Raw genomic sequence first — 25,763 nt, forward strand, 5'->3', positions numbered from 1 at the left:
CCTTTGCCCGTTTGTCTTTTTGTTATTGAGTTGAAAAACTTAAAAAAATTATTTTTAATTAAAACTTTTTCTGCATACCAGGCCCTTATCAGATACATGCCTTATAAATATTTTCTCATTCTTTTCATTCTCTTGGTAGTATTCTTTGATGCGGAAAAGGTTTTCAGTTTGATGAAGTCCAATTTTATTTTTTTTTCTTTTGTTACTTATGCCTTTAGTGTTATATCTAAGAAACCATTGCCAAATCCAAGTCTATGACTATTTACCCCTATGTTTCCTTCAAAGAATTATATAGTTTTAGCTCTTACAGTTAGTTCTTTCATGCATTTTGAGTTAATTTTTACATTTAGTATGAGGTAAAGGTCCAACTTCAGTCTACCAGTTGAGAAGACTGTTCTTTCCCCATTCACTGTTCATGGTACCCTTGCTAAAAATTAGTTGACCAAAGAGACAGGTTTATTTCTTGACTCTGAGTTTTATTCCATTGATCTGTATGTCATTCCTCATGCTAGTAGCAGTCTTGATTACCTTTACTTTGAACATAAGTTTTGAAAGTGTGCGTCCTCCTACTTTGTTCCTCTTCAAGATTTTTTTGGCTATTCTGGGTCCCTTGCAATTCCATATGAATTCTAGAATTAGCTTGTAAATTTTACCAAGAAGTCAGCTTGGATTCTGATAGTGATTGCACTGAATCTGTAGTCCATTTTAGGAAGTATTGCCTTCTTAACAATGTTAAGTCTTCTGATCTATGAACATGGGATATTTTACCATTTATTTAGGTCTTTAATTTCTTTCACTGTTGTTTTATAGTTTTCAGTGTATGCATTTTGCATTTCTTATGTTAAATTTATTTTATTCTTTTTGATAGTATTGTAAATGGAATTGTGCTCTTTTAGTTTTAGATTCTTCATTGCAAATGTATAAATTAAGTTTTTCATAATAACTCATTTATTAGTTCAAATAGTGTTTTGTGGATTTTTAAAGGATTTTCCTTATACAAGATCATGTCATCTGCAGATAGAGATAATTTACTTTTTCCTTTACAATATGGATTACTTTTATTTCTTTTTCTTGACCATTTCCCTCCTTAGAACCTCTAGTATGGTGTTGAATTAAAGTGACAAAACCAGACATCCTTTTCTTTTTCCTAATCTTAGAGGGAAAGCATCTGATCTTTCACCATTCTGTATGGTGTTATTTGTATTTTTTTCATAAATATCATTTATCATGTTGTGGAAGTTCCTTGTATCAGTATTTCCAGTTTTTTGAGTGTGTTTTTCTTATCATGAATGTGTATTGAACATTGTCAAATGATTTCTTTGTGTCTACTGAGATGATCATGTGGGGGTTTTATTTTTATTAATCTAATTATTTTATTAATTAGATTTTTTTTCAGGAATAATTTATCCTTATATACTTTAAGATGTATCCTAAGACTTTTAAACTTTTTTTTTTTTTTTTGTGGTATGCGGGCCTCTCACCGCTGTGGCCCCTCCCGTTGCAGAGCACAGGCTCCGGACGTGCAGGCTCAGCGGCCATGGCTCACGGGCCCAGCCGCTCCGCGGCACGTGGGATCCTCCCAGACTGGGGCACGAACCCGCGTCCCCTGCGTCGGCAGGCGGACTCTCAACCACTGCGCCACCAGGGAAGCCCTAAACTTTTAATATTATTTAAAAGGAAAACAATTGAAACACATCCTGTTTGTAGGAATATCATTAATAAAACTAGATCATTTATTCCAGAAATCCTTAATATTTGAATCTTGTAGGATATTACAGTCCTTAGGACATAAACAAAATTTGACTTGATGAGACATACATACTTTTGCTGTTTTGTTTGTTTGTTTTAGTCCAAATTCTCAAAGGAGTAGATTTTTTTTTATTGAAGTATAGTTGATTTATAATATTATATTAGTTTCAGGTGTATAGCATAGTGATTCAGTATTTTTGCAGATTATACTTCATTAAAAGTTTTATAAAATAATGGCTATAATTCCCTGTGCTATACAATACCCCTGTCGCTTATTTATTTTATACATAGTAGTTGGTATCTTTTAATCCCTTATGCCTCCTTTACGCCTCCTCTCTTGCTTCTCTCCACTGGTAACCACCAGTTTGTTTTCTATATCTCTGAGTCTCTTTCTGTTTTGCAATATACCTTTGTATGTGTTATTTTTTATATTCTACGTATAAGTGATATTATACAGTATCTGTCTTTCTCTCTCTGAATTATTTCACTAAGCATAATATTCCCTAGGTCCATCCATGTTGCTGAAAATGGCAGAATTTCATTCTTTTTCTTATGGCTGAGTAATATTCCTCTGTGTGTGTGTGTGTGTGCGCGCGCGCCACATCTTCTTTATCCATTTGTCCATTGATGGACACTTGGGCTGCTTCCATATCTTGACTACTGCTGTGTACATGTATGTGTGTACATGTATGTGTTTGAATTAGTGTTTTCAGGTATTCTGATATATACCCAGGAGTGGAATCACTGGATGATATGGTGGTTCTATTTTTAGTTTTTTGAGGAACCTCCATACTGTTTTCCATAGTGGTTGCACCAGTTTACATTCCCACCAACAGTATACAAAGGGTTTCCTTTTCTTCACATCCTCGCCAACATTTGTTATTTGTAGATTTTTTGATGATAGCCATTCTGGCAGGTGAGAGGTGATATCTCATTGTGAATTTGATATGCATTTCTCTAATAATTAGCTATGTTGAACATCTTTTCATGTCAGCCATCTCTTTGTCCTCTTTGGAAAAATGTCTGTTCAGGTCTTCCACCCATTTTTTGATACTGTTGTTTGTTTGTTGATATTTAGTTGTATGAACTGTGTGTATATTTTGGATATTAACCCCTTGTTGGTCATATTGTTTGCTAATATTTTCTCCCATTATGTGGGTTTTCTTTTCGTTTTGTCAATGGTTTCCTTTGCTGTGCAAAAGCTTTTAAGTTTAAGTACAATTTGTTTATTTTTGCTTTTATTTATTTTGCCTTAGGAAATAGATCCAAGAAAATATTTTTACACTTTATGTCAAAGAGTGTTCTGCCTGTGTTCTCTTCTAGGAGTTGTATGGTTTCAGGTCTTACATTTAGGTCTTTAATCCATTTAAAGTTGATTTTTTTATACAGTGTGAGGAAATGTTCTAATCTCATTGTACGTGTAGCTGTCCAGTTTTCCCAGCCCCACTTACCAAAGAGACTGACTTTTCTCCATATATATTCTTGCTTCCCTTGTTGTAGATTAATTTACCATAGGTATGTGGATTTATTTCTGGGCTCTCTATTCTGTTCCATTGATCTATGCATCTGTTTTTCTGCCAGTACCACACTGTTTTGATTACTGTGTAGCTTTGTAGTATAGTCTGAAGTCTGAAAGGGTGATACCTCCAGTTTTGTTCTTTTTTTTCTCAGGATTGCTTTGGCAATTTGGGGTCCTGTGGTTCCATATGAATTTTAGGAATTATCTATTCTAGTTCTGTGAAAAATGTCAGTATTTTGATGGGGATTGCATTAAGTCTGTAGATTGCTTTGGGTAGTATGGCCATTGGATCAGAAGAATTAACATTACTAAAATGACCATACTACCAAGAAGCATCTTTTAAACTAACGTACTGAATTTAACTAAAAAGTTTGCTGAAAGACATAAATCTCAGTGTTGTCAACTTGTTTTATATTAAGACTCTAGGGTGTGATGATATGAATTTTGCTTGGAGTGGAAGTAATAGTATTATGTTTGCAGTTAAAGAATTAGAATGAAAAAAAAATGAGAATGGAAATTATGTATGATAAAATATAAAAGTGTCATAAGTACTTTATCCATTGGTGTTTTAGTATGAATGTCAGGCTTGGGTAAAATTTTACCGCACTGTGCAAATGTTGACATGTCTGATCAGTGTTTAACTTATAAAATCACAGTTCTTTACTTGTTCATACATGTTCACAAATATGTAATTGTCATGAAATAGGAACATATGCTGATATTTGTGGCTAAATCATAGAATATTTTTTGGCACATAAATAGGCATTCTGTAAATATTTGTTCAGTGAATGAATAAACGTGTTCTATGTCTCTGGTTTTTATCTGTTTAGTATCAACTTGTTGATAACAAGGTGGGAAACCTGGTCATTTATAGATTTAATTAAAAAGCTTCATGAACATAATACAGCTTAATCATACTTTTGAAAGTTTTATAGGATTCTAATCAAGGAAATATTTTCAGACATTTACATGTAGATGAAATACTTTTGAAAAGTACCTTTGCTATTCAATATCTGTTGGAAGGAAATCTGTAGTGAATTTATTTGTAATATGATGAATTATCCCTTGATTTAAAAAATTTGTCTTGCTATGCAAATTGACTATATATGACCAACTTTTTTTTTTTAATTTTTAAAAAATTTTTGGCTGTGTTGGGTCTTTGTTGCTGTGCGCAGGCTTTCTCTAGTTGCAGTGAGTGGGGGCTACTCTTTATTGCAGTGCACGGGCTTCTCATTGTGGTGGCTTCTCTTGTTGCAGAGCATGGGCTCTAGGCACCCAGGCTTCAGGAGTTGTGGCTCATGGGCTCTGGAGCGCAGGCTCAGTAGTTGTGGTGCACGGGCTTAGTTTCTCTGCAGCATGTGGGATCTTCCTGGACCAGGGCTCAAACCCGTGTCCCCTGCATTGGCAGGTGGATTCTTAACCACTGTGCCACCAGGGAAGGCCTATGACCAGCTTTTAAATGGCAAGCAAGGAAGAAAATCTTTTAGTACTAGGATAACAATATATGTCTCTTTTTTCTTTTCTTGTTGAATTTTCAGGTGAAGGGAAGTGGCTCCGAAACATAGACTATTACCGTTTAGATGGTTCTACAACTGCTCAATCAAGGAAAAAATGGGCTGAAGAATTTAATGATGAAACTAATGTGAGGTAGGAAGCATTTCTGAATGTATAGTTTTTAAAAAATCATTTTAAATCTACATATAGTAAAATTTACTCTTTTTAGTGTCTACTACTATAATTTTTGACAAATGCAAGATGTAGTCAAGATATAAAATGGTTTCATCACCCCTTAGGAAATTCACTTATGGAATCATACAATTTGTAGCCTTTTCAGTCTCACTTTTTTCACATGGCAAAATGCATTTGAGATTCATCCACATTGCTGCATATGTCAATAGCTTGCTCCTTTTTATTGTTGAGTAGTATTCCATTGTATGGATGTGTCCATTGTATGGATGTATGGTTTGTTTTCATTATATGGACATATTCGTTGTGTGAATGAGTAGCTTGTTTAACCATTTCCATTTGAGAGACATTGGAATTGTTTCCAGGTTTTGAAATTAAAATTGAAGGTGCTTTAAACATTCATGTATAAGTTTTGTGTGACCATAGATATTTATCCAAGTGAAATGAAAATCCAGGAGTGCAATTGCCAGGTTATATGGTAAATTTATGTTTAGCTTTGCAGGAAATTGCCAAACTGTTTTCCAAAGTGGTTGTACAATTTTGCATTCCCACCAGCAATGTTATGAGGGTTTCAGTTGTTCTGCGTCCTTGGTATTATCATATTTAAAAATAAAAAAATTTACCCATTCTAATAGGTATGTAATGGAATCTCATGTGATTTTAATTTGCATTTCCCTAATGTTAGTTGATGTCAAGAATCATTTTATGTGCTTATTGGCCATTTTTATATCATCTTTGGTGATACATCTGTTAGAGTGTCTTAAGGTTAACGAGGTATTCTTGATCTCTTTACTTACTGTAATAATTTGAATAATATACTTTAAACAACTGCAGGTAGAGGTTGTGTTATATAGGTGATGTTGCTTTTAACTATCAGCAATTACATACTTGAACTGCATTTGGAAGAGAAAAATTTATGTGTATAATACATACAAACATTTGCGCACACACATACACGTTGAAAGCATTGCCTTTAAGAAAGTGATGAAGAGATGGGGTTAGTTTAATGCAAAGATGGCTAAGATATGACTTACTAAATGTTCTAAAGTATGAAAGGTATTATATTTTGTGTGTAAAACGTGTTTTAATTCTAACAGAGTCCTGAACTACACCTGGGGTTAAAACTAGGGAAATTCCAGTTAGACCATAGGAGGAGTATATTCTTATTAGGTATTTAAAATCTGTAGAGTCTGGGAGAGCTTACAAAGGGATTGTTCGAGTACAGTAAAGTTACTTTAAAAATGATTACATAACTTTTTAAAGAATAAGTACATTTTTATATTTTGTTTACCATGTTTTAAACAATTATTATTTGTGCATGAGTGTAAAGAAGTAATTTTATTGAGTTATCCTAGTCTAATTTGTCAAATTTAATCTAAACGTTTGGCTTGCTCAGTTTCCCAAATTTGTAAATATCGTAATAGCATATGATTTGTCCCATAATAGTCATATTTGATAACTAGTAGGGAACAGCATTGAAATGTGGATGTTGAGCTGTCAGCTTGGCTTTTTCACTAACAAATTAAGCCTCCTAAACATATGCCAGAAAGTGTCTCTGATTCAGATTCATCATGTATGTGTGTATATATATGTATATATATATATATATATATATATATATATATATATATACACACACATACACATATCACACACACACACACACACACACACACACTCCATGGATTTGAGGGGTTACTCTTGAGTAGCTAAATCTGTAAACTTGTCTAGATTAAATTCACAAATGTGAGAGATTATGTCTGTTTTTCTACCTATCTTCTGTTTTCTCATGACTCAGTAATGTTCAGAAATAGAATATAAATATAATTCTGTTCATTGTTAACCAGTTAGAAAGACACATTAAAATAAGTTTTAAGATAGTGACTTAATGTTGTCTTATGTGGCGAGGAAACAGTTTTAACAGTCTCAGGGCCTTTTTTTTTTTAGTTTATTTTATTTAGAGTCAAAGGAACTTACAAAGACAGTATAGAGAGGTACTGTGACCCTTTCACCTAATTTCTCCTAATGGTTACATCTTACCTATGATATCAAAACCAAGAAATTGGCACTGTTTCAATGTGTGTGTATATCTATTTTTTTTTAAATCACATATGTAGAGATTCCTGTAAGCATGACTGCAGTCAAGGTACAGAAATATTCTATCACCACAGAGATTCCTCTCTTTCTGACCGTTTATAGTCATACCCATCCTGACCACCAATGTTGCCACAATCCCTAACTCCTGGCAATAACTCATTTGTTCTCCATCTTTATAATTGTCATATCAAGACTGTTATATAAATTATATCATAGTATATGTGACCATTTGAGATTGGCCTTTTTCACTCAGCATAATGCCCTTTAGTTTCGTTCAAGTTGTTGTGTATATCAGTAGTTCATTCCTTTTTACTACATAGTCGTATTCAATGGATTGGATGTACCAGCTTGTATAATACAAACTGAATGTCTACTGCAGGGCATTTTGTTCATTTCCAGGTTTGGCTATTACAAATAAAGCTGCTATGAACATGTGTACAGGTTTTGTGTGGACCTAAGTTTTCATTTCTCTAGGATAAATGCCCAGGAGTGCGATTTCTAGTTTACATGGTAAGTGATTATTTCATTTTTTAAGAAACTACCAAACTGTTTTACAGAGTGGCTGCACCGTTTTACCTTCCCTTCAGTAAAGTGTGAGAGATCAAGTTTCTCTGCATCCTCACCAACGTTTGATTTTATCACTGTTTTTTATCTTGGCTGTTTTCATAGGTGTGTAGTGGTATCTCGTGGTCTTAATTTGCATTTCCCTGATGGCTGGTTATTTTGAACATTTTTTTCATGTGTTTATTTATCATCTGTATATGCTCTTTGGTGAAATGTTTCTTCACATCTTTTGCCCATTTTCTAACTGGATTGTTTGCTTTTTTATTGTTGAATGTTGAAAATCCTTTATATAATTTAGGTATGAGTAATTTTTCATATGTGGTTTGCAAATATTTTCTCCCAGTCTATGGGTTGTCTTTTCATTTCCTTCACAAGGTCTTTCACAGAGCAAAACTTTTTAATTTTGGTGAAATCTAGTTTGTCAGTTTTTGTTTTAGTCATGCTTTTGTTGTCAAGTCTAAGAATTGTTCCCTAAGCCCTAGGTCCTGAAGATTTTCTCCTATGTTATTTTCTAAAAGGTTTATGGCTTTACGTTTTATATTTAAGTATAAGGTGCATTTTAAATTAATTTTTGTATAAGATGTGAGATTTCGGTTGAGTTCACTTTTCTTTTTCTTTCTTTTTTTTTTGCCTGTGGCTGTCCAATTGCTCCAGCACCATTTGTTGAAAAAGCCATCCTTTCTCTACCAAATTGCTTTTGCATTTTTGTGAAAAATCATTTGGCTATACTTCTGTGGGACTATTTTTTGGTTCTAGTCCATTGGTCCATATATCTGTCCTTCTGCCATTACCACATAGTCTTGATTATTGTAGCTATGTAATAGGCCTTAGTATCAAGTCAATATCTCCCACTTTATTCTACTTTTTCCAAGTTGTTTTAGCTAGTCTAATATCTTTGCCTTTATATATAAATTTTAGAATCCTCTTGTCTAATCTATAAAAATCTTGCAAGAATTATTAGAAATTGCATTACACCTGTCATCAATTTGGGGAGAATTGATATCTTTACTATATTGAGTCTCCCATGAACATAGTATCTCTGTTTATGTAGATCTTTGATGTTTTTAATCACTGTTTTGTAATTTTCAGCATGTAAGTCGTGTATATGTTTTGTTAGATTTACACTTAAATATTTCATTTTTTGGGAATTGTAAGTGATATTGTATTTTTAATTTTACTTTTCACATGTTCGTTGGTAGTATGTAGAAATGCAGTTGATTTTTGTGTTGTTTTACCTGTGATCTTGCTGAACTCATTTATTTGTTCTAGGAGTTTGTTTTATAGATTCCTTGAGATTTTCTAATAGATCATTATGTCATCTGCAAGTAAGGATAGTTTTATTTCTTCCTTTCCGATCTGAATGTAATTTGTTTCCTTTTCTTGCCTTGTTGCACTGGCTAGAACTTCAGTAACATGTTGAATAGCAGTGATGAGAGTGGACATCCTTGCCTTCTTGATCTTAAGAGAAGAGCATTCAGTGTTGATAACTGTGATATAGCTGTAGATTTTTTGTAGATACTCTTTATTAAGTTGAAGTTCCCTGCTATTCATCTCTATTCCTAGTTTGCTAAGAGTTTTTACTATGAATGGATGTATAATTTTGTCACATGCTTTTTCTTTCTCATTTAATTTGATAAGTATTTTTTTTCCTTTAGCCTGTTAACATGGTATATTACATAGCTTGATTTTCAAGCTGAACAGCCTTGCATCCCTGGAATAAAACCCATTTGGTCATGATGTATAATTCTTTTTACATAGTGCTGGCTTCTATTTGCTAATATTTTGTTGGGGAATATTTATGAGATATTGGTCTGTATCCAGTTGTTTTTATACTGTCTTTGTCTAATTTTGGTATCAGGATGGTATTGGCCTCATAAAATGTGTTGAGAAGTGTTCCCCCTTCTGTTTTCTGAAAGAGATGTGTAGAATTTGTGTTAATTAATCTTAAATTTTTGGTAGAATTTGCCAGTGAAACTTTCAGGCCTTGGAAATTTCTTTTTTTGTGAGTTTTTAAATCATTAATTCAATTTCCTTAATTGTTATAGGACTATTCAAATTATCTATTTCATATTGAATGAGTTGTGATAGTTTGTGCTTTTTGAGGAATTGGTTCATTTCAAATTTATGTATAGAACTGCTCATAGCACTCCCTTATTATCCTTTTTTTTTTTTTTTTTTTTTGCGGTATGCGGGCCTCTCACTGTTGTGGCCTCTCCCGTTGCGGAGCACAGGCTCCGGACGCACAGGCTCAGTGTCCATGGCTCACGAGCCCAGCCGCTCCGTGGCATGTGGGATCTTCCCAGACCGGGGCATGAACCCGTGTCCCCTGCATCGGCAGGCGGACTCTCAACCACTGCGCCACCAGGGAAGCCCCCCTTATTATCCTTTTGATAGCTTTAGGATCTATAGTGATAGCTTCTGTTTCATTCATGGTATTGGTAATTGTGTATTCTCTTGTTTTTGTCAGTCTTGCTAGAGGTTTGTCAATTTTATTCATCTTTTCAAAGAACCAGCTTTTTATTTAATTGATTTTCTCTATTTTTTCTTTCTGTTTTCAGTTTCATCTTGTTTTGACTTAGTTTGCTCGTTTTCTACTTCCTTGAGGTGGAACCTCAAATTACTCATTTAAGATTTTTCCTCTTTTCTAATATAAGCATTTAGTGTTGTAAATTTCCCTTTCAGCACTGCTTTAGCTGGCATACAAATTTTGATGTGTTTTATTTTCATTTCCGTTCAGTTCAGTGTATTTTTTCTTTTGAGACTTCTATTTTGAGTCATAGCTAGAAGTATACTGTTTAATTTCCAAGCATTTGGAGATTTCTATTATTTTTCTGTTACTGATTTCTAGTTTGATTCAGTTCTGTTCAGAGAATATACTCTATGATTTCAGTTTTTAACTTTGTTATTTTTTGTTTAATGGATCAAGATATAGAACATCTTGGTATATCATACATGGGCCCTTGAAAACAATGTATTTTTTGCAGTTGTTGACCAGAGTTTCCTATAAATGTTGATCAGATCCTGTTATTTAATGGGGTTGTTGTATTCTTCTTTATGTCCAGTTGGTTATTGATTTTTGAGAGAGGAGGTTTGAAACCTCCAACTATAATTGTGGATTTGTCTGTTTCTCAAGGTTTTTACTTCTCATATTTTCAGCTCTGTTGTTTACTGTATACACATTTATGTCCCTCACTATTACTTATAATTTTCTTTGGTCTGAAACATACTTTATTTCATGCTAATATAGCCACTCCTTTATTTTGATTGATGTTTACTTGTTATATCTTTTTTCATCCTTTTACTTTCAACCTACCTATTTTGTTATATTTGAAGTGAGTTTCTTGTAGACAGCGTATGGTTGCATTATTTTTTTTTTTTACCCATTCTGTTAATCTCTTTCTTTTAAATGGTGCATATAGACCATTTACAATTTTTTTTACTGAGGTATAATTGGCATATAACATTATATTAGTTTCAGGTGTACAACCATGTACATTTAATACAGAACCTGAGGCTGCCATTTTAGTTTTTGTTCAGTTTGTTCTATTTCATTCTGTTTTCTTTTGCTTCTGATTTCTTTTCCTACCCTTCCTGTGGGTTACTTTTACAATTTCTGGAATTCCATTTTGATTCCTCTATAATGTTTTTTAGTGTATCTTTGTATAACTTTTATAGTGGTTGTTCTAAGTATTATACGTACATAACTGATCATAGTCTACTGGTGTCATCATTTTACCATTTTGATTGAAGTGTAGAAACCTTTGCTCCTTTTTTTCCCCTTTATAATTATCTTAAATGTTTTCTTTACATAAATAGATTAGGAACCATAATAATTTTTTCTTCAACCATCAAATATAATTTAGAAAACTTAAGAGAAGGAAAATCTATTTTATTCACTCATAATTTTTGTTCTTTTCATTTTTGTTTCCTCCTTCCTAATGTTTCATATTTCTTTTATAATTTCCTTTTTAAAAAAAAAAGAAGAGAACTTCCTTTAGCCATTCTTTTAGGGCAGATCTACTGGCAACAAATTTTCTGAGTACCCTTATTTGACAATTTGTTGATTTTCCCATCATTTTTGAAGAATATCTTAACTGGGTATAGAATTCTGCGTTGGCAGTTCTCTTCTTTTAGCACTTGAAAAATGTGCCACTTCCTCCTAGCCTCCATGATTTCTTAAAACTGGCTATTTTTACAAGTTTGGCTTTTTTAGATTCTACATGTAAGTGATACCATAAAATCCTTGTCTTTGTCTCACTTATCTCACTTAGCATAATGTATTCATGGTTTATCTGTTGTCACATATGGCAAGATATCCTTCTTGGCTGCATAATATTCCATTGTATATATATCCCACATCTTTTTCATTCATTCATCCACTGATGGGCACTTAGGTTGTTTTGGTATCTTGGCTGTTGTGAATAATGCTGCAGTAAACACGACTGTGCAGATATTTCTTTGACATCCTGTATTAATTTCTTTTGCGTATATACCCAGAAGTGGAATTGCTGGATAATGTGGTAGTTCTATTTTTAATTTTTTGAGGAACCTCCATGTTGTTTTCCATAGTGGCTGAACCAGTTAATGATACAGAGAATATTTTATTATAATCATCAAACTTGCTAAGAGGCTAGAACTTAATTTATCCAACCACTAAAAAGAAATAATTATGTAACCTCGGAATTTAGTTGTCACTACAATGGCAATCATATTACAATATATAAATGTATGAAATTAACATGTTGTATACCTTAATTTTACACAAAGTTATTATGTCAGATATATTTTAATTTTTAAAAAACCTGCTGTTTTTCAAATTGGCTTTTTCTCCTGTCATTAAGATCCTGTTTCTCTCTCACTTCTTTCAAGAGTTTTTCTTTATCTTAGATTTTAGAAGTTTGACTGTGGTGTGTCCTGGCATGGATTTCTTTGGTTTTACGTTGTGTTTCATTCAGCTTCTTAAATTTCTACATTTGTGTTTCTTGCTAAATTTTGGTAATTTTCAGCTGTTATTTCTTTGAATACCTTTATAGCCTGTTCTTTTTTTCTCTTCTCCTTTTAGGACTCTGATAACAAGACTGTTACATCTTTATTATAGTCCTATAGGTCCCAGAGTCTCTGTTATTTCTTTCTTTTTTTTTTTTTGATTTTTGTTATTCAGATTGGGTCATTTCTGTTCTTCTGTTTTCAAAGTTCATTGAATCTTCTCTACATTCTACTGTTGAGCCTATCTATTGAGTTTTTTGTTACTGTACTTTTCAGTTCTCAAATTTCCATTTTGTTCTTCTGTATGGGTTGTGTTATAACTCCTGATTCTCCACTAGACCTCCTTTGATACCAACCCAGTAGTGGGGGAGAGGATTTTTCTTATAACCACTGGGTGGGGGTGGATATCCTGGATCCCTATGTGGTCTTATCTGACACTGCTGGGCTGGTGGGAGGACTTGGTTAACTCAAACGTATCTGACAGCACTGTCTGGCAGTATGCCTTGTTACAACTACATGAGGGTAGAAGTTTGGGCTTCCCACTCAGCCTTTAGTGACAGGGGTGGAGGTACACTGCATTTTTTCTGTACCATTTGACTGGAGTCAAATGGTTGTTGTTTTAAAGCTCTCTGTCTTACTAGTCTGCCTTTCGTTTGGTCCTTTTGCTAGAGAGAGAAGACTTTTCTTGGAGATTTATTTTGACAGCACCCACTGATATTTCCAGATTGCTGGGCTCTTCAACACTCAGTCTGGAATATATGAGGCAAAAAGAAAGCCTGTGGAACTCACTGCCATGTTCTGTCTTAGGTCCCAAGCCAGTATGCTTCCTTCTCCTCACTTTTCAGAAAAATCTTATGTTCACTTTATATATAATATCCAGGCATTTTAGCTGTACTTATGGCGAGGAATAGGGAACAGCATGTCTGTTCCATCTTTCCAGAATTGGAAGTCCCAAGATTACACTTTTAAAGAATTATATCTGTCTTAGAGTAAACATATGCATGTGCTTGTGTTGTGTATGTATGTCTAGAAGTGGGATTGCTATGTAATAGGTATGTGCATATTCAGCTTTAGCTTATACTGCCAAAACATTTTTCCAAAAAGGTAGTACCAATTTGCACTCCAGCTAGTAGAGTACCTGTTTCATTTGTTATCTGTCCTCACTATCAATTGATGATGTCTGTTTTTCTTTTTTTTTTTTTTTTTTTTGCGGTACGTGGGCCTCTCACTGTTGTGGCCTCTCCCATTGCGGAGCACAGGCTCTGGACACGCAGGCTCAGCGGCCATGGCTCACGGGCCCAGCCGCTCCGCGGCATGTGGGATCCTCCCTGACCAGGGCACGAACCTGTGTCTCCCACATCGGCAGGTGGACTCCCAACCACTGCGCCACCAGGGAAGCCCCTGGTGTCTGTTTCTTTAAGCCATTGTCATAGATATGTAGCAATAAGGCTTCATAGTCTTAATCTGTATTTTCCTGATAACTAATTCACAGTAGTTCATAGATGTCAGTGTTGAAGCTAAAACATAAAGGTTTTAGAAGACAAACAGTATGGAGTATTCTCCTGATTTGTAGTGGGAAATTTTTCATAAACAGGGCACACAAACTGCTAACAATAAAAGGAAAGATTGATAAGGTGAGCTTCATTAAAATTAAGAATGTCTGTTCAGATTTTCACACTAGGAACTCTAGTCTGCAGCACCCAGGGCAAGGCTTCTGCACGCCACAGTCTACGAGCAAGTGAAACTAGACGAAGCACCAAGGAAAAGAGAAAAAAGCTGTGTGGCTGACAGGGTCTTCGTGCCCCGGCTGGGTGTCAGGCCTGTGCTTCTGAGGTGGGAGAGCCAAGTTCAGGACATTGGACCACAAGAGCCCTCCCAGCCCCACATAATATGAATCGGTGAGAGCTCTCCCAGAGATCTCCATCTCAACGCTAAGACCCAGCTCCACTCAGCGACCAGCAAGCTCCAGTGCTGGACACCGCATTCCAAATAACTAGAAAGACAGGAACACAGCCCCACCCATTAGCAGAGAGACTGCCTAAAATCATAATAAGGTCACAGACACCCCAAAACACACCACCAGACACAGTCCTGCCCACCAGAAAGACAAGATCCAGCCTCATCCACTGGAACACAGGCACCAGTCCCCTCCACCAGGCAGCCTACACAAGCCACTGAACCAACCGTAGCCACTGGGGGCAAACACCAAAAACAACAGGAACTATGCACCTGCAGCCTTCAAAAAGGAGACCCCAAACACAGTTAGTTAAGCAAAATGAGATGACAGAGAAATATGCAGCAGGTGAAGGAGCAAGGTAAAAACCCACCAGACCAAACAAATGAAGAGGAAATAGGCAGTCTACCTGAAAAAGAATTCAGAGTAATGATAGGAAGGATGATCCAAAATCTGGGAAACAGAATGGAGAAAATACAAGAAACGTTTAACAAGGACATAGAAGAACTAAAGAGCAAACAAACAATGATGAACAACACAATAAATGAAATAAAAAATTCTCTAGAAGGAATCAATAGCAGAATAACTGAGGCAGAAGAGCAGATAAGTGACCTGGAAGATAAAATAGTGGTAATAACTACTGCAGATCATAATAAATAAAAAAAGAATGGGGCTTTCCTTTTGGCGCAGCGGTTAAGAATCCACCTGCCAATGCAGGGGACATGGGTTGAGCCCTAGTCTGGGAAGATCCCACAGGCCACGGAGCAACTAAGCCCGTGTGCCACAACTACTGAGCCTGCGCTCTAGAGCCTGCAAGGCACAACTACTGAAGCCTGTGTGCCTAGAGCCCGTGTTCCACAACAAGAGAAGCCACCTCAATGAGAAGCCCACACACTGCAATGAAGACCCGATGCAGCCAAAAATAAATAAATTGAAAAAGAAAAAAAGAATGAAAAGAATTGAGAACAGTCTCAGAGACCTCTGGGACAACATTAAATATACCAACATTCAAATTATAGGGGTCCCAGAAGAAGAAGAGAAAAAGAAAGGGACTGAGAAAATATTTGGCGAGATTATAGTTGAAAACTTCCTTAATATGGGAAAGGAAATTGTCAATCGAGTCGAGGAAGTGCAGGGAGTCCAATACAGGATAAATCCAAGGAGAAATACTCCAAGACACATATTAATCAAACTATCAAAAATTAAATACAAAGAAAAAAATCTAAAAAGCAGCAAGGGAAAAGCAACAAGTAACATAAATGGGAATGCCTGTAAGGTTAACAGCTGATCTTTCAGCAGAAACTCTGCAAGCCAGAGGGGAGTGGCAGGACATATTTAAAGTGATGAGAGGGAAAAACCTACAACCAGGATTACTCTACCCAGCAAGGATCTCGTTCAGATTAGACAGAGAAATTAAAACCTTTACAGACAAGCAAAAGCTAAGAGAATTCAGCACCACCAAAGCAGCTTTACAACAAATGCTAAAGGAACTTCCCTAGACAGGAAACATAAGAGAAGGAAAAGACCTACAATAACAAACCGAAAACAATTAAGAAAATGGTAATAGGAACATACATATTGATAATTATCTTAAATGTAAATGGATTAAATGCTCCCACCAAACGACATAGACTGGCTGAATGGATTAAAAAACAAGACCCATATATATGCTATCTACAAGAGACCCACTTCAGACCTAGGGACACATACAGACTGAAAATGAGGGTATGGAAAGAGATATTCCATGCAAATGGGAATCACAAGAAAGCTGGAGTAACAATTCTCATATGAGACAAAATAGACTTTAAAATAAAGACTACTGTAAGAGACAAAGAAGGACACTACATAATGATCAAGGGATCAATCCAAGAATAAGATATAACAATTGTAAATATTTATGCACCCAGCATAGGAGCATCTCAATACATAAGGCAAATGCTAATGGACATAAAAGGGGAAATCAACAGTAACACAATCATATTAGGGGACTTTAACACCCCACTTTCACCAATGGATAGATCATCCAAAATGAAAATAAATAAGGAAACACAAGCTTTAAATGATACATTAAACAAGATGGACTTAATTGATATTTATAGGACATTCAACCCCAAAAGAACAGAATACATTTTCTTCTCAAGTGCTCGTGGAACATTCTCCAGGATAGATCATATCTTGGGGCACAAATCTAGCCTTGGTAAATTTAAGAAAATTGAAATCATATAAAGTATCTTTTCCAACCACCACGCTATGAGACTAGGTATCAATTATAGGGAAAAAACTGGAAAAAATACAAACGCCTGGAGGCTAAACAGTACACTACTAAATAACCAAGAGATCACTGAAAAAATCAAAGAGGAAATCAGAAAGTACCTAGAAACAAATGACAATGAAAACACGATGACCCAACACCTATGGGATGCAGCAAAAGCAGTTCTAAGAGTGAAGTTTATAGCAATACAATCCTACCTCAAGAAACAAGAAACATCTCAAATAAATAACCTAACCTTACACCTAAAGCAATTAGAGAAAGAAGAACAAGAAAACCCCAAAGTTATCAGAAGGAAAGAAATCATAAAAATCAGATCACAAATAAATGAAAAAGAAATGAAACAGCAGCAAAGATCAATAAAACTAAAAGGTAGTTGTTTGAGAAGGTAAACAGATTGACAAACCATTAGCCAGACTCATCAAGAAAAAAAGGGAGAAGACTCAAATCAACAGGATTAGAAGTGAAAAGGAGAAGTCACAATGACACTGCAGAAATACAAAGGATCATGAGAGATTACTGCAAGCAACTATATGCCAATAAAATGGACAACCTGGAAGAAACAGACAAATTCTAAGGAAAGCACAACCTTCTGAGACTGACCCAGGAAGAAATAGGAAGTATAAACAGACCAATCACAAGCACTGAAATTGAGACTGTGATTAAAAATCTTCCAACAAACAAAAGCCCAGGACCAGATGGCTTCACAGGCGAATTCTCTCAAACATTTAGAGAAGAGATAACACCTATCCTTTTCAAACTCTTCCAAAATATAGCAGAGAGAGGAACAGTCCCAAACTCATTTGAGGAGGCTACCATCACCCTGATACTAATACCAGACAAAGATGTCACAAAAAAAGAAAACTACAGGCCAGTATCACTAATGAACATAGATGCAAAAATTCTCAACAAAATACTAGCAAACAGATTCCAGCAGCACATTAAAAGGATCATACACCATGATCAAGTGGGGTTTATCCCAGGAATGCAAAGATTCTTCAATATATGCAACTCAATCATTGTGATACACCATATTAACAAATTGAAGGATAAAAACCATATGATCATCTCAATAGATGCAGAGAAAGCTTTCTGCAAAATTCAACACCTATTTATCATAAAAACTCTCCAGAAAGTAGGCATAAAGGGATCCTACCTCAACATAGTAAAGGCCATGTATGACAGACCCAGGGCCAACATCGTTCTCAATGGTGAAAAACTGAAACCATTTCCACTAAGATCAGGAGCAAGACAAGGTTGCCCATTCTCACCACTTTTATTTAACATAGTTTTGGAAGCTTTAGGCACAGCGTTCAGAGAAGGAAAAAAAATAAAAGAAATCCAAATCGGAAAAGAAGAAGTAAAACTGTTCAGTATTTGCGGATGACATGATACTATACATAGAGAATCCGAAATTTGCTACCAGAAATCTACTAGAGCTAATCAACGAATTTGGTAAAGTAGCAGGATACAAAATTAATGCACAGAAATCTCTGGCATTCCTATACATTAATGATGAAATATCTGAAAGCGAAATTAAGGAAACATTCCCATTTACTATTGCAACCAAAAGAGTAAAATACCTAGGAATAAACCTACCTAAGGAGAAAAAAGACCTGTAGCAGAAAACTATAAGACAGAAAACTATAAGACACTGATGAAAGAAATTAAAGATGATACAAACAGATGGAGAGATATACCACGTTCTTGAATTGGAAGAATCAACATTGTGAAAATGACTATATAATCCAAAGCAATCTACAGATTTGTGCAATCCCTTTCAGACTACCAATAGCATTTTTCACAGAACTAGAACAAAAAATTTCACAATTTTTATGGAAACACAGAAGACACCGAATAGCCAAAACCATCTTGAGAAAGAAAAACGGAGCTGGAGGAATCAGGCTCTCTGACTTCAGAATGTACTACAAAGCTACAGTAATCAAGACAGTATGGTACTGACACAAAAACAGACATATGGATCAATGGAACAGGATAGAAAGCCCAGAGGTAAACCCACGCACATATGGTCACTTTATCTTTGATAAAGGAGGCCAGAATATACAATGGAGAAAAGACAGCCTCTTCAATAAGTGGTTTGGGGAAAACTGGACAGCTACATGTAAAAGAATGAAATTAGAACACTTCCTATCACCATACACAAAAATTAAACTCACCATGGATTAAAGAGCTAAATGTAAGGCCAGACATTATAAAACTCTTAGGGGAAAACATAGGCAGAACACTGTATGACATAAATTACAGCAAGATCCTTTTTGACCCACCTCCTAGAGACATGGAAATAAAAATGAAAATAAACAAATGGGACCTAATGAAATTTAAAATCTTTGCACATCAAAGGAAACCATAAACAAGTCAAAAAGTCAACTCTCAGAATGGGAGAAAATATTTGCAAATGAAGCAACTGACAAAGGACTAATCTCCAAAATTTATAAGCAGCTGATGCAGCTCAATATCAAAAAAACAGCCCAATCCAAAAATGGGCAGAAGACCTAAATAACCATTTCTCCAAAGAAGATACACAGATTGCCAACAAACACATGAAAGGATGCTCAACATCACTAATCATTAGAGAAATGCAAGTCAAAACTACAATGAGGTATCACCTCACACCAGTCGGAATGGCCATCATCAAAAAATCTACAAACAGTAAATGCTGGAGAGGGTGTGGAGAAAAGGGAACTCTCTTGCACTGTTGGTGGGAATGTAAATTGATACAGCCACTATGGAGAATAGTATGGAGGTTCCTTAAAAAAACAAAATAGAACTACCATATGACCCAGCAATCCCACTATTGGGCATTATACCCTGATAAAACCATAATTCAAGAAGAGTAATGTACCACAATGTTCACTGCAGCAGTATTTACAATAGCCAGGAGATGGAAGCAACCTAGGTGTCCATCAACAGATGAATGGATAAAGAAGATGTGGCACATATATACAGTGGAATATTACTCAGCCATAAAACGAAACGAAATTGAGTTATTTGTAGTGAGGTGGATGGACCTAGAGACTGTCATACAGAGTGAAGTGAGTCAGAAAGAGAAAAATAAATACCCTATGCTAACACATATATATGGAATCTTAAAAAAAAATGGTTCTGGGCTTCCCTGGTGGCGCAGTGGTTGAGAGTTCGCCTGCCGATGCAGGGGACACGGGTTCGTGCCCCGGTCCGGGAAGATCCCACGTGCCGCAGAGCGGCTGGGCCCGTGAGCCATGGCCGCTGAGCCTGCGCGTCCGGAGCTGGTGCTCCACAACGGGAGAGGCCACAGCAGTGAGAGGCCCAAGTACCGCAAAAAAAAAAAAAAAAAAAAAAAATGGTTCTGACGAACATAGGGGCAGGACAGGAATAAAGACACAGACATAAAGAATGGATTTGAGGACACAGGGAGGGGGAAGGGTAAGCTGGGACGAAGTGAGAAAGTGGCATGGACTTATATACACTACCAAATGTAAAATAGATAGCTAGTGGGAAGCAGCCGTATAGCACCAGGAGATCACCTTGGTGCTTTGTGACCACCTAGAGGAGTGGGATAGGGAGGGTGGGAGGGAGACGCAAGAGGGAGGGGATATGGAGATATATGTGTACATTTAGCTGGTTCACTTTGTTGCACAGCACCAACTAACACAACTTTGTAAATCTATTATATTCCAATAAAGATGTTAAAAAAAACGAGAAATATAAATTCTTGTGTTCCAACGTAGCAGGTTATCTATCAGTTTTTTTTTTTTTCTTGAATACATTCTTCCTGGAGCCCTCTGTCTACTTGATCATATTTTTCTTACCTCAGTACCTAGCATCTATCTAACTTCTCTTCTTACATTTGTTACATTATATTGTAATTGCATATCAGTCTCCGCTACTACACTCAGCGCCTTGGGCAGTGCCCTTCATTTTGATGCAGTTAGTGCTCATAACAGTAGTGAACAGAATATATTTTTTTGAGTTGTACGTAAATTTTCTACATTTACTGAGAAATCTATCAATGCGTTGAATACATTTTAAACATGTGGTTTCCATATTTATCTTTATTCCTAAATAGACTGTTTTGTTTTACTGCAGTAAGATTCTTCTTGTGCATGTAAATCATCAACCCGACTCCTTAGACATGTCTTTTTTTCAGTGAGTGAGTAGTGAATTCTCTGAACTCTTGATTGTTCATAAAACTACCTTAGAATAAAGAAGTCATATCATAAATATATGTGTAGCACTCATTACTAAACATTTATTTTGTATTTTCATTTTCAGAGGGCGCTTGTTTATCATTTCAACCAAAGCAGGATCTCTTGGAATTAATCTGGTAGCTGCTAATCGAGTGATTATATTTGATGCTTCTTGGAATCCATCTTATGACATCCAGAGTATATTCAGAGTTTATCGCTTTGGACAAACTAAACCTGTGTATGTATATAGGTTCTTAGCTCAGGTAGGTTTATCATTTACATTCTCTCTCTCTCTCTTTTTTTTTTTTTTTTTGCGGTACACGGGCCTCTCACTGTTGTGGCCTCTCCCATTGTGGAGCACAGGCTCCGGACACGGAGGCTCAGTGGCCATGACTCACAGGCCCAGCCGCTTCACCGCATGTGGGATCCTTCCGGACCGGGGCACGAACCCTTGTCCCCTGCATCGGCAGGCGGACTCTCAACCACTGTGCCACCAGGGAAGCCCTACATTCTCTTTTTAATATTGAAAGATTGGGTGGAACTGATCATATTGGCATTTTAGTTATTAATTTTTTGTCCTGAAGTTATGGAAAGCAAGACTTAAATTACATAAAGACAGTTTATAGTGATTGTTGAGAGCTTATTGTATTCCATTGGAAAGGAATTAAACTGTTCTCTTTCATTCTTACATCAGTAACCTCCTAAAATCTTAATTCTCTCATGAATTAAACAGCATTGTACATAAAATTTGCTTCATGGCAGTATATCACTATGAAGTTCTGCTGTTTTGTAGTAACCAATAACCTATATTTCTTCATGATTAAGTTTCATGTTTACAAAATTTATTTATTTGCATATTGTTCATTCTTTTTTGCAAAGGGAACCATGGAAGATAAGATTTATGATCGGCAAGTAACTAAGCAGTCACTGTCTTTTCGAGTTGTTGATCAACAGCAAGTTGAACGTCATTTTACCATGAATGAGCTTACTGAACTTTATACCTTTGAGCCAGACTTGTTAGATGACCCTAATTCAGAAAAGAAGAAGAAAAGGGATACTCCCATGCTGCCAAAGGTAAACATCTTTAAATTGTTAGCTTAAAAAAAGAAACTAACGTGGACCAAGGAAATTTTATTCCTACTATGAAAGTTATTCATCTAAGGCTATATTTTAGAATTTTTCAAAGAGAATAAAACTGTATTTAAATGAGAGGTCAATTCTCCACATAACACCATAAAAGATAGTATAATCTGAAACACATATTTTATGCCAAATAAAAAATTCAGCCCTGCAGAAAAGGGTTTCTGAGTAGAAACCTTAAAGGAAATAGTATGGTTCTCTTTTAATAATCTCCAGTAGAGGGCATACATAATTTTAATAATTATATATGAGATTTAATTGTCTCTTCCTTAACATTTTTTGTTGTCATATAGCAATTAAGAATCAGCAAATAAAAGTGTCTCCTACTTGATATTTTTCACTGTCATAAAGTAAGTAGGACTTTCACATTTCCAAGTGTGAAAGTCCTCTCATTTTATAGATGGGGAAACTTAGGGTCAGAGGCATTCGATGACTTGCCCAGTTTTTACCTAATAAGTGGCAGAGACAGGAATAGTATCTACATCTGTCTTCTGGTCCATTGTTCTTGGATAAGAAAACAGTATTTAATATTAATATAGAAATTTAATATGGTAGATACCATTTTGACCCTACTGAACATGTGAGAAAACTGTATGTTCTCTGATCTAAATAAAGAGTTTATATATTTAAACCTATTCTAATTATCTAAAATGTAATTTTGGGGGGAGATTATTGGGGGAGGTGCTGTTCCTGTTGTCTTGGTTTCAAATTTAAGCACTTAATGTTCCATGTAGCTGTTAAGAGAATTGGGAAAGCAACTACTGGGTTACAGTGTCACTTTACCAAACTTCAGTCATTTGTAAAGAAAATTCAACAGTATCTTAGTTCTTCATATGGTTGGAACATTTAATTAAAACAAAAGGTAATATAAATAAATATATTTCTAACATTAATATAAATCAGTGATTTCTCTAATTATTTTTCAATGTATATAAGTCAATTAAAGTAACATGAATATTTAGCATTTGGGAAAATTTTTTAAACCTCCTTTGTCTATATAAGCAAATATTTTGTTTTTGTAATCAATGAACTTTTCTTCCATTTAAAGTTTACTGATAGAGCATTTAGGAAAGAGGTTTTGTGACAGTCTCTATCAAATCTCTTTGATAATGGCTTAGGGCCACATGAAGGTTAAAATCTATCGTTTTTATAATACTTTTTAAAGAAGAGTCATTTCACTTTCCATGTTACAAAATACTAAATTGATAGTGATTTGGCTTCCTTTCTTAATTATATTATTATAGAATGTGAGTAGGGGTCTTGAATAGTCTTCAGAAAATTTTCTGTGCACAAACAGATTTGTTTGTGTATCTTTAAAAGCAGACGAACACAAATGGGCTCATACCATACATACTCTTTTACAACTTGCTCTTTTCACCTAGATGTTTCTTGAACATCTTTCCATATTGGTACCTATATCTCTACTTTAAAAAAAAAACTGCGTAGTATATACTTGCCTTGTTTTATTTAACTCTTATATCCCTAACACCTTTCCTATCAGGTACTTAATTTTGTATGGCAAAGAGTATTCTTTAAAGACTTGCACACATTTATGTTTATAATTTTAAAGATAGTGAAGTTTCCTTTTTCAAATTGAGACTGATTTTATATTTAATTAGCCTCTTTCCTAAAATTAAACTTAACTTTAAACTTCAATTTTCATGAGAAATAGCCCATGATTAGTAATATTTCTCATAGGAAGCTACCATTCCAAGTTGAATAGAGATAATTGCTGGGCTTCCCTGGTGGCACAGTGGTTGAGAGTCCGCCTGCCAATGCAGGGGACATGGGTTCGTGCCCCGGTCCGGGAAGATCCCACATGCCGCGGAGCGGCTGGCCCGTGAGCCATAGCCGCTGAGCCTGTGCGTCCGGAGCCTGTGCTCCACAATGGGAGAGGCCACAATAGTGAGAGGCCCGCGTACTGAAAAAAAAAAAAAGAGAGAGAGATAGTTGCTTTGAAGTTATTTGTTATATGGTAAATGTCTGATTGTAGGAAATCTGTTTAATTTAATAAACATTTACTGATTGCTTGCTGACTTTGAGGTGTATTGTGAAGGTGTATTAAGAAGAGCAAGACATTGCCTAAGCTTTAAAGAAGATTTAAAAAATCCAGCGGTAAAGAAATGCTATTTAATTGTTACAGGATATCTGGAAAGAAACCATCTGTTTTATAACTTGGCACTCTGAGTTGTCAAAGGTGTCATGTTTTTTCATTTATAGACTTTACTTACTGTATTTTGTTTTTGGTGCTATGACCCTTTGCCCATGAAAAAAAGGAAAAGGAATATTGAATGCTACTTTAATGCAAAGTGCTTCAACTCTCCCACGCCTCTTCCCAAGAGGAAAATAATAGTTAACTTACTGATTTCTTACTGGTTTCATACTCTGTGCTAAATAATTAGTTCAGGTTATTTTCCTTAATCTAGCAGCAACTGAAAAGCTGTTAGTGCTGTTCTCATTTTTGAGATGAGGAAATTAAGGCTTGGGGAGGTTTATGTAACTTATCCAAGTTTACACACCTAATTAGTGGTAAAGCTGGCTTTCAAACCAAGTCTGCCCAACTCAAAAGCATGTCCTCTTAATCATTATACGTTATTGCCCCCAAATGGAGATTAGAAAGTTAATTCTAAGTACAAGAAACAAGGCAGAGGACTTGGGATTCCCAGAATTTGATGATATTTAGAATGCTTTATTTTATTTTAAATAAAGGTGGATTTTAAAATATAGAATGCTTTCACAGTCGGTACCATTGGGTGATGTAACTATTGTTAAGATTGTATAATATAACCAGTTTAGCTCACGGCTTGTGAAGTTGTAAATTCCTCAAATTTATAGAAAGCTTTAAAGTTTACAAAGGACTTTCTCACGTATACTCATTATCTCAGGAAATTGAAACTTAGAGAGTTTGTGATTACCCAAGGGTACATGGCCAATAAGTGTTAGAGCTAGAACTTGAACACAGTAGTTTTCAAATTGTATTCCAAAGATCCTCAGGAGATTTTCAGAGGTGCTCCAGGGCTACCATGTGGCTAAGCAAGTTGGGGAAGGCCAGATGGGCAGCACTCCAAGCTCTGCATCCCATTTCGATCAGAGTCCCTCTCCTTTTATCAATTTTATGTATTGGGCTGCAACATAATATTTTATTTAAAAAGAGGACTTTTTTAGTTTTAAAAAAGCTTTTAAAAAGTTTTTAAATCACTGTACCATATAATGATGGCTTACTATCATAGTAACTAAGAATTGTTAGGGATCTAAAAGGAAATACAATAGGATGTATATGAGATTTACCTGAAGGAGTAAATTTTTCTCTCCACTTGGAGAGAAAAAAGTAACATTCTTAAAAACAAAAGAATGAAGTGCTGATGTGACTGGTACTGAATGTATTCGCTATAGCATATGGTTAAAAAATGGAGGGGGTGCATTCAGGTACAGTTTTAATGGAAAAAAATCAGACTGGCCCATAAGTGATGGTTAGTATTTAATTGGATTAGGTAAGAATAAGGTGTGAATATAGAATGAAACAGTTTGGGTGAAAGGAAAGGGTAAGAATTTATGTACCAGACTCAAGCTATGATGAAGAAATTGGCCAGATGACGAGTTGAAATTGGATAG

At 35.4% G+C, this 25,763-nt stretch overlaps 1 protein-coding gene across 11 annotated transcripts in view; it reads left to right on the top strand.

The window, feature by feature from the left end:
• ATRX (ATRX chromatin remodeler) overlaps positions 1–25,763 on the top strand; it is a 251,968-nt gene that overhangs the window by 193,239 nt on the left and 32,966 nt on the right. For all 11 annotated transcript variants that reach the window (XM_067723503.1, XM_067723492.1, XM_067723495.1 and 8 more), the window contains 3 exons: positions 4,807–4,915; positions 21,097–21,274; positions 21,891–22,085. In XM_067723503.1, the coding sequence (XP_067579604.1) occupies positions 4,807–4,915; positions 21,097–21,274; positions 21,891–22,085 (482 nt within the window). The remainder of the gene's footprint in view (positions 1–4,806; positions 4,916–21,096; positions 21,275–21,890; positions 22,086–25,763) is intronic.

The sequence above is a fragment of the Pseudorca crassidens genome, chromosome X, assembly GCF_039906515.1.
Source record: "Pseudorca crassidens isolate mPseCra1 chromosome X, mPseCra1.hap1, whole genome shotgun sequence".
In the NCBI taxonomy this organism is placed as follows: Eukaryota; Metazoa; Chordata; class Mammalia; order Artiodactyla; family Delphinidae; genus Pseudorca; species Pseudorca crassidens.